General features: G+C 45.4%; 1 protein-coding gene across 6 annotated transcripts in view; it reads left to right on the forward strand.

The window, feature by feature from the left end:
- The window catches only part of ERC1 (ELKS/RAB6-interacting/CAST family member 1), a 388,985-nt gene that overhangs the window by 343,017 nt on the left and 30,696 nt on the right, over nucleotides 1-15,272 (forward strand). For all 6 annotated transcript variants that reach the window (XM_082635263.1, XM_082635267.1, XM_082635268.1 and 3 more), the window contains exon 18: nucleotides 13,977-14,165. In XM_082635263.1, the coding sequence (XP_082491389.1) occupies nucleotides 13,977-14,165 (189 nt within the window). The remainder of the gene's footprint in view (nucleotides 1-13,976; nucleotides 14,166-15,272) is intronic.

Raw genomic sequence — 15,272 nt, forward strand, 5'->3', positions numbered from 1 at the left:
AGGAAGGCATGTCAAAGCACATGTGGACTTACTGCCAACCTCCACAGGTGTTGGGGCAGGGTGACAAGCCACATGGCTGGTGCCGCCAGCACGGGTGGGTCATGATGACCTTTGTGTGCCGTGGCAACCTGTGGAGGGTGGGCAGGAGAGATGTCAGAGCTTCTGGCTGTCCTGGAGGAGGCCATGCGGCCTGGATGCCGTGGCAGTGGATGGGATGGAGGAGGATCGCCAGTGTGCTCATCACCAGGAAGCTTGGTTCTCAGAAACATCGCAGACAGAGAACACAGCCTGAAAGCCCCACTGTGGTTCAGAAAGGTAACTTGCCTACAGGCACTGTTCACATAAACAGCCCTGCACAAGCCCATGTGTTCCATGGTGGCTATGGCACTTGGACGCCGAGTGACTTCGGTCCAGCCACATTCACGGCCCGGGTCACCTCCCCGGGCGTTGAATTTTTTGTTTAGAAAGTGGGGCAAGGAGACAGGTGTCGATGACCTCGATGGTCGCTAAGATAACTTCCTCTGTGCTCAGAACGATATACTTAGTGTTTTATCCATGTTTAACCTTGAGAATATTTGACTCAGTAGAAACATTTGATCTGTTCACAAACATCTAAATCAGGTTATACCAATGTCAAGGGATTTTCACTGAATATTTGCTGGAGCTGAAACTAAGTTAATTCAGTTTCTTTATCAGTTTTCCAGGCGTGAGGTTGAAAATGTCCATCTTTTTCCATATTCTTATTTTATTGAATTATTTAAGTATCAATTCTTTTCCATATTTAAACTTTATAATGACTTTATTTATCAATCAGGGATTTTGTCCAGATCAAATTTTACTCATTAGAACTTTCTGCAACTGTGAATTTTCTTTTTATGCCCATTGCCAAATCCAGTTTTCTGTTTAGCCAATGTTTTGTTTTGTGTTGATATTACTATTAATTCAAGTACTATTCATTGTGAATTGAATTTTTTAACAGTAATTATTGTTTATTTCTTAAGTAATCTGTAAGAAAATTATAAGCATTTCCTCCCTAATATTATAAGTTACCCTGTTATCTGGAATAGGTCTACTGTAGAGATTGGCAAACCTTTTTATAAAGGTCCAGATAGTAAACGTTTTATACTTTGTGAACTTTACTCTTTGTCAGAACTATTCAGCTCTGCTCTTGCAGTGGGAAAGCAGCCTCAGACAATATGTAAATGAGTGAAGGTTAATATGACTATGATTAATATAACTTTATTTATGGGCACTGAAATTTGATTTTCAGATAATCTCCACATGTCACCAGATACCCTTTTGATTTTTTTTTCCAACCATTTGAAAACCCATTCTTAGTGATGGACTATACAGAAACAGGCAGTGATGCTGGATTTGGTCCATGGACTGTCATTTATTTACTGACCTCTGGTCTATGGTGTTGCTTTTCCAGTTCTTCTCTATGCTTCTCATCTCTTCATGTGCCATTTTGTAGCCATCCGGTCATTGCTGGAGCTCCGTGCAGATGATGGGGTTAAGGTGTCCTCGGGGTCAGCATGTCAGCTGGAGTTATCAAGAGTACCTTGCAGGGCTTCCCTGGTGGCGCAGTGGTTGGGAGTCCGCCTGCCGATGCAGGGGACACGGGTTCGTGCCCCGGTCCGGGAAGATCCCATGTGCCACGGAGCGGCTGGGCCCGTGAGCCATGGCTGCTGAGCCTGCGCGTCCGGAGCCCATGCTCCACAACGAGAGAGGCCACAACAGTGAGAGGCCCGTGTACCGCAAAAAAAAAAAAAAAAGAGTACCTTACATTTTACATGTGCTCAAATGCTCACACGGATGAGAATTGTCATTCCCATTTTACAGATGGTAAAACAGGTTCTTGGAAATAATAATGGTGAATAATTATTGAAGAAGCTTACCATGTGATGGACACGTGGATTATTACAGTCTCATAAGGTATACTGTCCTCCGAGTAATTGGTCCCAGGTCTCATAGCTAGAAGGTTGCAGGCCCCAGAGGTAAGCCAGCCTGTCTCCAGAGCCCACGCTGTTAACTGCTTTGTGGCTTTGCAGTGTTTCACAGAGTCATCAATGCAGTGCAAAGATATTGCAGCACACAACATGACTGATACAACTCTGTCCCTGTGAAGGGTAGCCTCTGGGTAAAAAAGCCTTTCTTCACCACAGTTTCTGAAACTAGATGCCCAGTAGTTAACATAATCACCAGCCAAGGGCCTGCATGCGTATGGCTGTGGTGTTTGAATGATCGTGTTAATGGCCGTGGCCATGGCCCTGGCCACAGCCAGTCACATCGCCTTCCCTGGCACGAAAGAGTGACACCACTGTGTCTGCTTAACGTGTGGTGCTGTAAGGTGTGAGATGCCACAGCTGCTCTTTCCAGAGAAGTGTTCAAGTAGATAAAATTCCTAGTTAAGATCACGAGATGCTGAGGACCACCTCAGTGAATTCCATGGCTAACTAACAAAAATGTTCCACGAGGGAAGCAGCTAACCTAATCATAGGTAAGACAAGCAGCTGGACAAACAACTGTGCTTCCCTGGAACATACACGTTGTCATTGATGCAAGAGATGCTACGATGCAGGAGTTCCAGTTCAGAGGAGCCTGGGCCCTCCCAATCAGACCACATTCCGCGTGCGTGTGTGCGCGCACGCACATAAACGTACGAATGTGTCTTAACACGTGAACCTGTTGCTTTATTCTCATGCACAGAAATGTATGATCATTGAGACAGGCATGGTAATGGAGTCAGGGAAAGCGGAAAACCTCCAGGTACATAGAACGTGCAGCACTGGACTCACAGGATGGTCTGAAACACACGTGCCCGCTGTAGGATGACTCTGCACTGTTCTTTGAAATGGCACATCTGGGAAATGATATGTGGATGGCTTGCTAGACAAATGACAGAAATGTATCAGACCAAGTGTCATGAGCTTTTACTGCTTAGATGAATAAGATGGCAGAGACTTTGCTCCCCATGTTTCTATTTCTTGTCAGCAGTAGCATCTCATATATGAGAAGGTTATAGCTGCTAGAGCCCACAAGGCAACTGAGTATGAAGAATCCCCCAAAATTGTGTGATGCATACATTTGGGCAGTTTGCTTAAAGCACAGAGAGAGCTTTTCCTCCTGTTCGTTGCTGTTCAAGTCCACAACACCAAAAGTATACTCCCTGGAAGGAAACCAGGGAAAGCACTAATAACATGGACAGATTAACATGGTGAAGAAAGGTGTTTCTGTGTTCTCCTCTCCCTTTTCTTTTTTGCTTGCTTTCTAGAGTTGGGAGTTTCTGTTTCACTTGTCCGTCGTTTTCTGTTTTCTAAACACCCATAAAGTGTTACGTCCTCTGATTCTATCAGAAACATGGTCTCTATCCTTTGTATTCCCTCACTAAAATTGCTACAAAATTTGGATGTGGGTCGATGTGCATGATAGGTTTTTTATGAGTACTAAAAGGTGGGACTAGATCCTGGTAGATAAAACCAATACGAAGATTCTGCACAAACTTAACTTTTTTCCCCCGCTATCAGGTCATTTTACAACTATACCAGAAGCTGCTTATTCTTTGTTATATCAGGTAGCCTCACATGCTTCAGTCTAGATGTACCCCCATTTCTGGTTCCTTGGAACTTTCCCCTTGGACTGCCCCGCACCCCATTTTTTTACTTGCCGTACTCTGCAGTTTTTCCCTCAGGGTCTCCTGGCTCAGTCAGAATGTGCGGGTTTGCTCATTCTCAGCATTCCATATCTGGCATCCCAGTGGGACCGCCCTGCTCTGACCCTACACTTCAGAATTGATCTTCAGTCAGCACTTACTGAGCCCTGTGTTGGATCAGGGGGATCCGGAGAATCAGGGCACAGGGGCCCTTCTTCCGGAGAAGGGCTTGGAGTGCCCCAGATTATTTAATCTTGAACTACCCTGGCTGGTTACCCTATATAATATCAGCCACAATTTGTAGGACTTCTGGTATTTCTGAGCTGAACCTCTTTTGTCATAGTAACTGTTATATCCTCCGATAATAAAGCTTTGCTTAAACCTCAGCAGCTAGAAACATTGAAATGGTGATGTCTGTCAGAGTTTGTGTCACGCTAAGGAATTTTAACTTTCAGAAGTAGGGGGAGGAGAGATTAGTTCAGTGATCATGTGGAGGTTTTATCCCCAAATAAAGAAAATGGGTAGAGAAAAACAGTCTTCCTAATTTTTGTTTTTCCCAAATCTTTTTCTTCCACCCAAAGCCTGGATTACTCCCAAGGTGGAAGGGGTGATGTCTGGAAATCGTTAATCCATGGGTTTTGTTCATGGTGTATAAAATTTTCAGAAAGAATTTGCTTTTGCAATATGATTTCCTGATTGACTGTGGCAGACATAAATCCAGCAAGGACAGCTCTGTCAGAGCAGCCAAGATCCCTCTTAGATTCCTAGATATATGACGGTTCTGGTGTGTGTGTGTGGAGTGGAAATGAAGATTCTTCATGTGGGTGGGTCAGGAGGAGAGATGGAGAAGGGGGTGCGTGGGCACAAGCAGAGCAGTGGGTGGAGGTGGGGCGCACCAGGCCAGCCCCCAGAACCCAGCACTCGTTCAGCCCAGAGTGAGTGAAGGAGATGCCCCTGGTGCCCCCTGCCCTGGTACTGGTTTCTGTTCTTGAAGGGCTCTTTTATGGTTTTCTGAAACATTTCCATCCTCCCAGTGAAGCAGAGTGCTAAGCCATCCTAAAGCTGAATTCCGGGCTAAGGGCCACTTTGCACAGATCTTTCTTCCCATCCTGCCGGCCCCCTTTCGCCACTGCAGGCGTATACATGTGCCTCCTTACACGCACTCACAGGTGTTTCGGCCTGTCACGGGTCATGTCCTGGCTGTTTCCGACTTCAGCATTAAGAGACTCAATTCCTGTGTGTGGCCTTTCTCTAGTAGCACAGATACCCGTCTCTGATGTGTACACACAGCTACAGGTACATGTCTACCTTCCCTGCCTTCCAGGTGATAGGGGACCCCTCCCTCCCACCTGTGCCCCCAAGGCCAGGTTCCTGTGAAGCACTGTGTGATGGGAAGCCAAAGCCTGCGGACACACAGTGACTGGAGCTGCAGCCGTCGCACGCTTTCAGCTGGAGATGCTGCGCGTCTGCAGTCCGTGCTGTGGGGTGTGATGCTGGAGCTGCGGTCACGATGGGACTAGTGGCCAGTTGCCCGTGTCTGCGCCTCCAGCTTCTCTGTGTGTGCACGCACACACGCCTGCTTGTAGCCCAGCCTTGAAATAACTGCCAGTCACAGGGGAGTCTCCTCCAGAGACTGGCCTCCGCTTGGGAGCCCTTGTACAGATAGGCTATCAAGTCTCCTAGTCACCAGATAAGCGTGCTTGGCTCTCTGCTCGTCTGTCTCCCTGTGGCCCTCGAGGCGGAGCGATTGGGCGGTCTCCCCGTAATCTAGACTCGCATCCGTGGTTACTTACCGAGATCCTAGCCAGGTCAGGAGGTTCCTTTTGTGCACCGGGCACAGCTCGGCTTGGCCTGCCTTCTACGCCCAGTGGCTAGAGAGAGAAGAAAATGAACTGTCCTGATAAGGTCATTACTGTGTTCCACACAGCAGGCAACAAGCGTGTTACTGCTTTTCGCATCCACCCCTCTGTCTTGTGAAGAAGGTGTAATAGTGCTGAGAAGTGCTTGACTGCAGCACTGACGCGGCCCGAGCACTTCAGGTGCCGGAGCTCAGAGGACCGGGCGGAGCAGGTGTCGTCAGCCGCAGCATGCGGGTGTGTGCACAGGCGTGGCGGGGTGGAGGCCACCGTTTTCGCCTGTGGCCAACTGCCTACCAGTTTTTCCTTTGAAATTCAGCATCAGCCTTCAGTTGCCTGGCCTGTTCGAAAAGTGTGAACCCCTCTTCTCCCTCTTTTGCCTTATTTTCTTTCCCATGCCCAGCCTTTCTTCCCCATAATTTGTAATTCATTAGAGTATAGCCCTGGAACTTTACTGTGGGGAACTCCTGTAAAATATATACACACATACACACACAAATATTTAACCCACTACGTTGTTTACTAAAATACAGTAAATGATTTACTGTGGAAAGGCAAGCCTCAAGCCAGGCACGAAATCGAAGGTGCTTTCCCATCTCTATCGAGAGAGCAGGGAGGAAGGGCTGCTTGACACGCGCCACTGGCATCTCTGAATCTAGTCGCGCTGATAGTTACCTCCCTGTGCCTCGTCTGCCCATCCCCCCAGGGTGCACACTATGCGTCCCCTCCTGTCCCCTCCACTAGTCAGCGCGTGATGGCTTCGGTGCCTCATGCAGCGTTTTCTCCACTTACTGCCCATTGATGTGCACTGCCTTCGTCTGTGCTCACCTGTCTGCCTTCTTGTTGGTGAATGCCCTTATTTTCCTCGATTTTACAAGTTTCCAGATACTGAAGCAAGTCCTTGCAATACCTCCAGCCTTAAGCTGCTCTCGTGGCCATGAAGAGGTGGGCTCAGCAGGAGGCTTCTTCCCTCAGTGGCAGGGCCCACACACTCTGCTCTCTATTCGACTAGGATTCCTTGTACCGAATACGATAGGATAGGTTTTAACTGAATAAGGAGTAAATAGGCAAAATGCAGTTAGCAGCTCTGTAGTTCAGATTTCAAGATTCATTTTATTCTAAACTCTGTTTCCTATCTCCTTACAACTTTGAGTACAGGATATTTGTCTCCATATCTGGGTCAAGAAATAGGGGATGTTTTGTTTTGCTGGAGTGGTAATGCATGCTTAAAGGAAAATTGACAACAGATTTCTGAGTTGTAAAACTAAGAGGAAATGATCACATTTTATTTTTTAAATGATTCCCACTGTTTTTTTCATGTTTCAAACCTTTTGCCGTTTTCAAAGACACATCTAACTTTAACAAACCGTAAAGCTCTTTAAATCTGAAACCTTTGGAGAGAGTTTTTACTTTTAGAACCCAGCATTTCTGTATGTGGTAAGATTTCTGATTAATGTTTATTGATCTCAGCCACCTAGTGTCACCACACCAAACCTGGATCTGCTCACCCACACGCAGCAAAGCCAATCTACTGACACCGGGTTGTGGTGAAGGAAAGTGCAGCGTTTATTGCAGGGCCAGGCAGGGAGAACGGGCAGCTCGTGGTGAAAACCCACACTCCCCGATGGCTTGCAGGGAAGGGGTTTTAAAGGCAGTGTGTGTGAGGGAGAGGGTCACAGGATGCATGATCAGCTCATACGCAGTTCTCAGACTGGTTGGCAACAAGGTGAAGTTTCGAGCATCACCAGTCTTCCGGTTTCAACCAGCCTGGGGTCTGCATTCTCTGATGGTCAGTAGTTTTCATCTGTGGGGGTCTGCTTCCTCTAAAAACAGCTTAGGAATGTGTGTCAGGGCTTTATCCATATCTCACAGCTCTGCTGTGTGGCTGGTGTGCAGTGTGAATTGTTACCAGGTTCCTGACCCAGAGCTCTTCTTTGCTTCCACGACTTCACAGTTCCTGGTCATTCCCTCTGGAGTCAGCCTCCTGAGACTCGGGAGAGGGCTGAGAGACTAAAGCAAAAGGCTTTTACTTCGAAGGATATAGACACAGGGGCTTGCACATGGTTTCAGTCCCCCCTTTTCTTTGGTGTTCCTCACTCTTAGGGGAACCGGTTCAGGACGAGAAACGGAATAAAGTTTCCCCTAGAGAGGTTAATCACAAACTGTCGGCAGAGGAGGTCAGTTTTAGGGGGACTCGGTTTCACTAGTGGCCCTGGACGTGAACTCCTAGTGGTACTTACTCACTTGTTAAAGAACAGTGAGGCAGACTTCATTCAGGACAATCCCGATGGGTTTAGGGGCCACTGCAGTGGGGTTTTGCAGTGAGGGAGACAGAGACAGTGCCCAATTCTGAATACAACAAGGAAAAGTGGGAATTTACAGCCAAGGAGCAGGTGGGGGTCAGTGGATGGACACTTCCTAAGGAGGAAACATCAGGGATAGGGGGAGATTCTGGCTAAACCAACCTAACTGGATTCTTGCCTCAGGCAGGCAGAGTGATCAGACATCGCCCGGGGGATAGTGGGCGATGAGGAACCCCGTCACATACAAACCAACTTAGAATTCCTGGGGGAATTGGACAATATAGAGATGAACATGAACACCCAAAAGTCAGGGCCCAGTTGAGAAGAGAGGTCAGGGGAGCCTGACCCACATTTGGTCAACGAGAAGACCTTTGTCCCCAGGATGTAGATGAGGGGAATGAGAAAGTTAATTGAACCTAAGTGATTGCCTGGTTAGTTATTCCATTAACTAAACAAGTGGTAATAGTAGATCATCTGTAAGAGATGCTGAGGAAGGGACCCTGCTTAGTACAGAACTAATATTCCAAGTACTTAGTAAATATTTATAGCATAAGAAATGTCATTCTGGGTTTTGTATTTGTTGTGACTTTTTGTTTGGGAAGATAAATGGAAGACGGTCCCATTCTCTAAAGTTTGTTTGAGGAGTCAAATAGACACACATGAAAAATGGTTATGAAGTGGGGGTCAGGATTTGGAGCTCTGAACTTTCTTGCCTTTAGCTTTAGGTTATCTTTTTAACTTTTCATGAAACTTTAGAAATTGACTTCCCCCTAAAAGAGATTTTTTTTTTTCCAAAGACTGTAGCTCTCTCACTAAGCACAAACTCAGGCTAAAGCTGCTGAAACTTTCCAGATTTCCATTGTTAACAATAAGGTTTGTTTTTTGATGAAGGTCATGCAGGTGTATCTCATGAACCCTTCTGTAGCCTGGCTCTATATCAGTTATTATGAGGGTGTGACCTGAGAGGCGTATGTTTATCCAGTGTCTCTCTTGCAGGAGAAGTATAAGATAGAGGGGTATTCTCGAAGGCATATTTGTTTTCAGCTTGCTAGGATTACAAATGAGTAAGGACCATAACACCAAAAACATTTAGGGGGTCCATTGAGTATCCTTCTGTTTGTGCTGCAAATGGGAAGGCTAAATTAAAAGGTTGGATCTCAGAGACCACTAAGAATAAACAAGTTGTTGAATTTTATAACCTTATATGTGAAGACTAAGTCAAACTAAGCCTCAAATCAAGGTAAAGAGGTTGATTTAGCAATTTAAGGGTCTGCCTAAAGTAAACTTCAAAACTAAAGTTAAAACAAAGATAAATCCTGAATATATGCATTTGAATTCTTATATACACTCAACACATTAGTTCCATTATTTCATGATTTTTTTTTAATGCAGAACAGGACCACATCTCATTCTTAATATTCCTGCCAGCAAAAGCTGGCTGTGGCGTGGCACAAAGGCATTCACTGAACGTTTGTTAAGTGAATTACATAATTTTTTTAGTGTCAATATGTGTGATTTGATATGCAGTATATCTAGTTAATGTAGCAAAAATATCATGACAGTTTACTATATCTGTTCAAAGAACCACATTCTTGCACAAAGTAGCTGCATTTAAGTGAGAAAGTAACACAAAGGTCCAAAACTTTGTGAAGAGACCCAGTACCGCCCTTCATCTTCCTCATCCTCACGCACACCGCAACCAAGAAGGTAAAGTCAGTTCTTGAGAGAAAAGACTTTGAGGCTAGACCATTGAATTTTATTCCCTTGCCTCCTTTTTTACTTTTCAGAGTTTAGCTCTCTGCTGAGGCCTCTGGACAAGAATGTCATTAAAAGAATAATGTTTCTGGGAAGTTAATACGTTAGTTGTTCCAGGATTTCTTTAGTGAACCTACACTGGGGGACAGTGGTGTAATGATGACCCAGTGAGAAGTCAGAACTGCTACTGGCATTTATGCAGTAATCCAGGGACAGCTGAACCTGCCTCCGAGGAGTTCCGCAGATAGAAAGAAGAGTAAGAGGATTTTGTAGTGACAGAGGAACCATAGTAAGTATAAAAATAATTTGCCAGGAACACAGTAAATGATCAATAAATGTTAGCTTGAAAAACAGTGGCATCTTCCAGACAATAAAATATTAGTACTGCAAGGGCAAATGCCTTAAGTCCCAAGTGATATTCAGTTCAGGGTATACCTTTCCTCTCAGAATGAGCTCCCAGAATGTGCCATAACCAACCCACCTATACTTAGATTAAAGATCTAGTACAGAAACAGTGGAGTGGGGAGAAGGGGGCAGACCATGGAATTGACTGGAGGGGCCTTTCGCTGAACGTCCCATCCTGGTCCGAGAACATGTGTTCCCGTGTCTTAGATAAATGGGTTGCAGAAATGGGATGCTGTAGAATTTTCAGCTGCAATCTGTATCGAACAATAGAGGAGCAGCTGGTCTGTCTTCCAAAAGATCTCTAGCCATCTAACCTGCTCAAGTGGAAGGGAGGTTAAAATAAACACCTTCCGGAGGTCACTGTCTTCCATCACCGTGTGTCGTCAAATGCTGGCCTCTGAAGCCAATTTGAGGGTCTGATACATAAATAAATCCTTGCAAGAAGAAACAAAGCTTTCAGTAAGTCAACCAGAAAGCTCTCATTCCCCTTTATAATTTAAATTATTTTCCTTAACAGCTCGGTAAGTGTAGGATTGGGGGGATATTGACATTTTGGCATTATATTTGATAAAAGCAGAGGTTATCTTGACAAGTTCATTTTTTAACTTTCTTTATGCCAAAAAAAAGATAGGTAATTCTAATTCTGCATAGCTGTAGGACTGATGTGGTCTGACCGCATTACTGACAGCTTTTGGTAGGACCTCTTGCCAATGTACTGAGGTTGTATGTGGACAAAAGACATAACCTCTGGATCCTGTAAGGCGTTCTCTTCCTACTTGGCAAGTGTCCCTCTCCCCTCTTGAGATTAGGCAGTGGCAGTTCTACCTTGTGGGAAATGCAGTTTCTTTTCTGAGTGGCCTGCCCAAGTTAGATGGGGAGAAGGAAGAGATAAGGACATTTCCCACGTGATTGACATGGTTAAATGTGTCCCAGAGAGGCTACGGTGACTTTTTTTTTTTTTTTCCTTGATGGATAGATTTGAGAATTGTGCTGGTTGGGCAGTTTCATACACTTTCACCGAGTAAGCGCTATAGTTTTTTTGTTTTGTTTTAAAAAAGCGACTCCTTTTGACATGAGAAGAAAGGGCATCTTGGTCATTGCATGGAATGAATTTTTATCCTTGAAAAATTTTTCAAACTCCATCATTTTTTAACTTTTCAATTGGACTTTGAAAAATTTCAGAGTGCAAAACACTACATATTTTGTAATCTGTCAGCACCTCAGCATGAAATACATTTAAATCAGTTTGAGATTCATCTCTGATTAAGAACAGGGACCTAAAAAGTCCACTTTTTCATTCCCAGTCATTCAGCAGTGAGGTAGTATCTTTCCAGATTCCATTTTACTGTGAAACATTTGACCTCTCCACTACCACCATCTATCACATTGTCTTCTTCCTCAGTGCTCGTGCTTTTTTATGTCAGTTTTCCAACTCAAACAGTAATTACCTAAGATACCAGCTCTTTCAGCCTTGCAGCCCAGATATGATGGCAACTATACACAGACACACACACAAAGAATGGGAGTAAGTTGCACAAATCCAATGAAAATCCCCAAAGTGATTTTTTAAAATCAATGTGTCCATGAAAGAAGCTAGAGGAGGCCAAGCTAAAAACATGGGAGGGCTTCCCTGGTGGTGCAGTGGTTGGGAGTCCGCCTGCCGATGCAGGGGACGCGGGTTTGTGCCCTGGTCCGGGAGGATCCCACGTGCCGCGGAGCGGCGGGGCCCGTGAGCCATGGCCTCTGAGCCTGCGCGTCCGGAGCCTGTGCTCTGCAGCGGGAGAGGCCGCAACAGTGAGATGCCCGCATACTGAAAAAAAAAAAAAAAAAAGGAAATGAAATAGGGCTGCAGTGCTCGGAGGCATGAGAGGTGTGGTAGGAGAGCCATGGCTAGACAGTTGGGATATTGATGTGCAAGGTGAACATGCATTTAAAGGAGTTGCCTTGAACTTGCCTTTAAAGATTCTGCTTTGGAACTCTTTCTAAATCTTCTACACTGTGTGCATTTGTGGCCAGGAATAAAATACAAGTCTTTTTTGAGAGATTAGTGTTGTCTGTGGAAATCTATCCAACTTCCCCACTCTCCAAATCCTCTGCAAAACAGTCTCGTCCTTCTGTGGTTGGCAGTGTTGATACCACAGGTAACACAGGACTCATACCACGAGCCTGCTGATTAGGGGTCCCTTACAGAGCCCAGAGCCTTCCACCCCAGCCCCTGAATGTGTAACCTTTATCCTTAGAGAATTGTGTGTGTGTGTGTGTGTGTGTGTGTGTTTTAAAAACAGTAATAATGCTGAATGTATTCACTTTCTCTGGTTTGTCTAGACAGGCTCCAATTTCTATATTGTATTATACCACGTAGGCCTAAACTCTGAACTCTGATCTCTCTAGTAAGTTAAAGATTGTTTTAGACACTAAGCCTTGGCTGTTCCCTCTCTTAACTATTTTATGGAAATAGTATTAGAAACAGAGGAAATGTGATATATTTATAAAGCAACCATTAAAAATCATGTTTTCCAGGAATACGTAATGTGAATAGTACTCACAATATAACACTAAATGGATAAACAGGGTATTAAGCAAAACGTGAAGTATGATACTGTTAAAAGTTGATTTATGTAAGTTTATAAAAAGACTTGGAAGAAAACCAGCAAAATGTTGCAAGTGGTATTCTTGGTGGAATACCTATAGGCTATTTATTATTTCTTTTATATTTTCTCCCATACTTTTCAGAGTAAAATATGCATTGATTTCACAATAAAAAACATAAAACTTTATTTTAGAAACTCTTAAAAGGAAAGCAGCAGGGGAGTCCTCTTAGGCCAGGAAGAAATCAGCGTCACTGTTGAAAGTAACACCAGGCCTTATTTCTGTTGACTTGAAGATTAGTGAGCTCCTTGTTCATTAGGTGGGTCAGAGGTGTCCTGCTGGTGAAAAGTGCCAGCCCGGTGACACACAGCAGGTGCAGACCCTGCCTGTGAGCCCTGGGAACGTTTGGGACCTGCCAGCATCTGGCGGGTTGGCGGCTCCCCCAGCTGCTGTGTGTCAGGCAGATGCTGTGCCAGCGTTTCGGCGTTGGAGAGCCGGCCCACTCTGCCTCCGCCCCTCAGGCTCGCCAGTACCAAGAGTCATCGGGCCCGAGAGCCGCCCGATGAAGTCATCTGTCCTTTGATGTGCTTTCAGAGGGAGCCGAGGTGATAGTTATCCATCCAGGGTAAAGGGGACACAAAACAGAGTTAGCGCAGGACTGCTACTCAAGAGAAGAGACCCAGCGTCACACTGGGCCCGGGCTCAGGCTCAGGGGTCTGGCGTTGTGTAAGGATTTATCTGTCACCCATTAAAAGGAGGATAGATGGCCTCGGCCCAGTGAACGAGGGAGCTCCAGCCAGGAGGCAGATCTAGTCATGAGTTCACTCACCACATCTCGTGGCCGAGAAAAACACGCACTTTCTCAGGAGGCAGACCCTTCCTTCCATTGCAGGAGGTGAAGGAACACACGCAACATGTGGCATCAGGCTTTCAGATGAGCACGTTTCACTAGCAGTTTTGGGGTTTTTTTTTTAACATCTTTATTGGAGTATAATTGCTTTACAATGGGGTGTTCGTTTCTGCTTCATAACAAAGTGAATCACTAGCGGTTTTTTGTAACCTCCTTGTAAATAGATGGGACGAGCAATTGTGAAGTAACTGGAGTCTTTCTGAATCAGGAATGTCACCTCTGCAAAAACAAGCTCACCCTGTGCTTGATCTCCAGCCCAGAGTCAGAACTGCATCTCGCATTGATATACATGCCAGCGGTCCCCACGCGGCCCCCAGAACAGTGGGTGGGTGTGACTGTGTACACGTGCAGGTGTATGGACCTGCTTCTCTTTACAATCCTGAAGATTGCTGTAGTTATTACAAGAGCTCTAGTCTTGCTCCGTTTCTTTGCCTTGGGAGGCATAAAGAGACTGGAACTTCTTGTTTCAGATTGACCTTGACTTTCCTCATTTTTTTTCACCTCAGATCATCCAGCCCCTCTTAGAACTTGACCAAAACAGAAGCAAACTAAAGTTGTACATTGGACACCTGACAGCCCTCTGCCATGACCGAGACCCCCTGATTCTTCAAGGACTCACTCCACCAGCTTCCTATAACTTGGACGATGACCAGGCAGCATGGGAGAATGAGCTGCAGAAGATGACCCAGGAACAGGTAGGCCTCTCACCTGAGCTCTGGCGACACCCTCACAAAATTCAGCTGCTCTTTAGGTTGATGCAGTAGAAGCTGCCTTGGAGAATTCAGGGTTCAGAGTCAAGATTCTTAACAGTGGTTGGTTCTTCAGTAGATATTAGGAGCTACCATTTGAAGGAAGCCCCACTTTATTCTTCCCTCAGTGTAACTTGCCAAAGAATCAGAAACGGCTGGTTCAGAAGGGAGAGGGTTAAGGGGAATCTGTTATTTCACAGAACTGATGGCCACTCGTGATTGTGACCATGGAAAGGAAGTCTGAGTTGGGGATATCTGGATGAGGATCCTTGACGAGTCAGCTGTCTCTGGGGAACTGTGGGTCACAACCTCCTAAGTTTTTCAATAAAAGGACCATTAGATGAATTAGTGTAGGTTCCCCTCCTGTGCTCCACTCTCTGTTTACTGTTGCCTGTAAAATCCATTGGTTCTCTTTTTTCCATGTCGTGATTTTTTTAGTTCAGTAGAGAAAATGAGAAGGCTAAAAGGAGACAAAAACCATGAATAAAAGAAACAAGGAGAAAACGGGATGAGGGCAGACATGGAAAGTAAAAGAAAGAAACACTGAATAAACACTGAGAAATAAAAATAGAAAAGAAGAGATCGAGCAGCTTTAGAACAGTAATCCTAAGCTGCTTTTGTCCCTGGCTACAGAGTGGGGTTGATGGGGTCCCAGCCCCTTGTAGATGTGATTGTGGCATCAGTCTGCTAAAGCTCTGCACCAGTGTCGAAGCTGTGCACTGTCTTCCAGCTGAATGCCTCCTATTTGTTCACCCACGATGCGTGAGCGGAGGCTGTGTCGAATAGGGCACATCCTGTGGTGTGAGGTTACAGGGAGCAGTGACGGCCGCGGGTCGAGAACTGCACGCTGGGGTCAGGGCGGGACTGACTCCCGGGTGTGGACTTTGCCTAAAAACAGACCCATTTAACGGCCTGTCGGTCACCCACCTGATTTGCGTGATGGAAAAGGTAAGGCCGACCTCTCAAATTTAGCGTGTTGCCATGGAAATTTTAATTTCTTCTCAAAAGAGGGAGAAATTTAAAGGACAGAATTAAATCGAATTTCTAGTGGCT

Source organism: Mesoplodon mirus (assembly GCF_964341445.2).
Source record: "Mesoplodon mirus genome assembly, chromosome: 11".
Lineage (NCBI taxonomy): Eukaryota > Metazoa > Chordata > Mammalia > Artiodactyla > Ziphiidae > Mesoplodon > Mesoplodon mirus.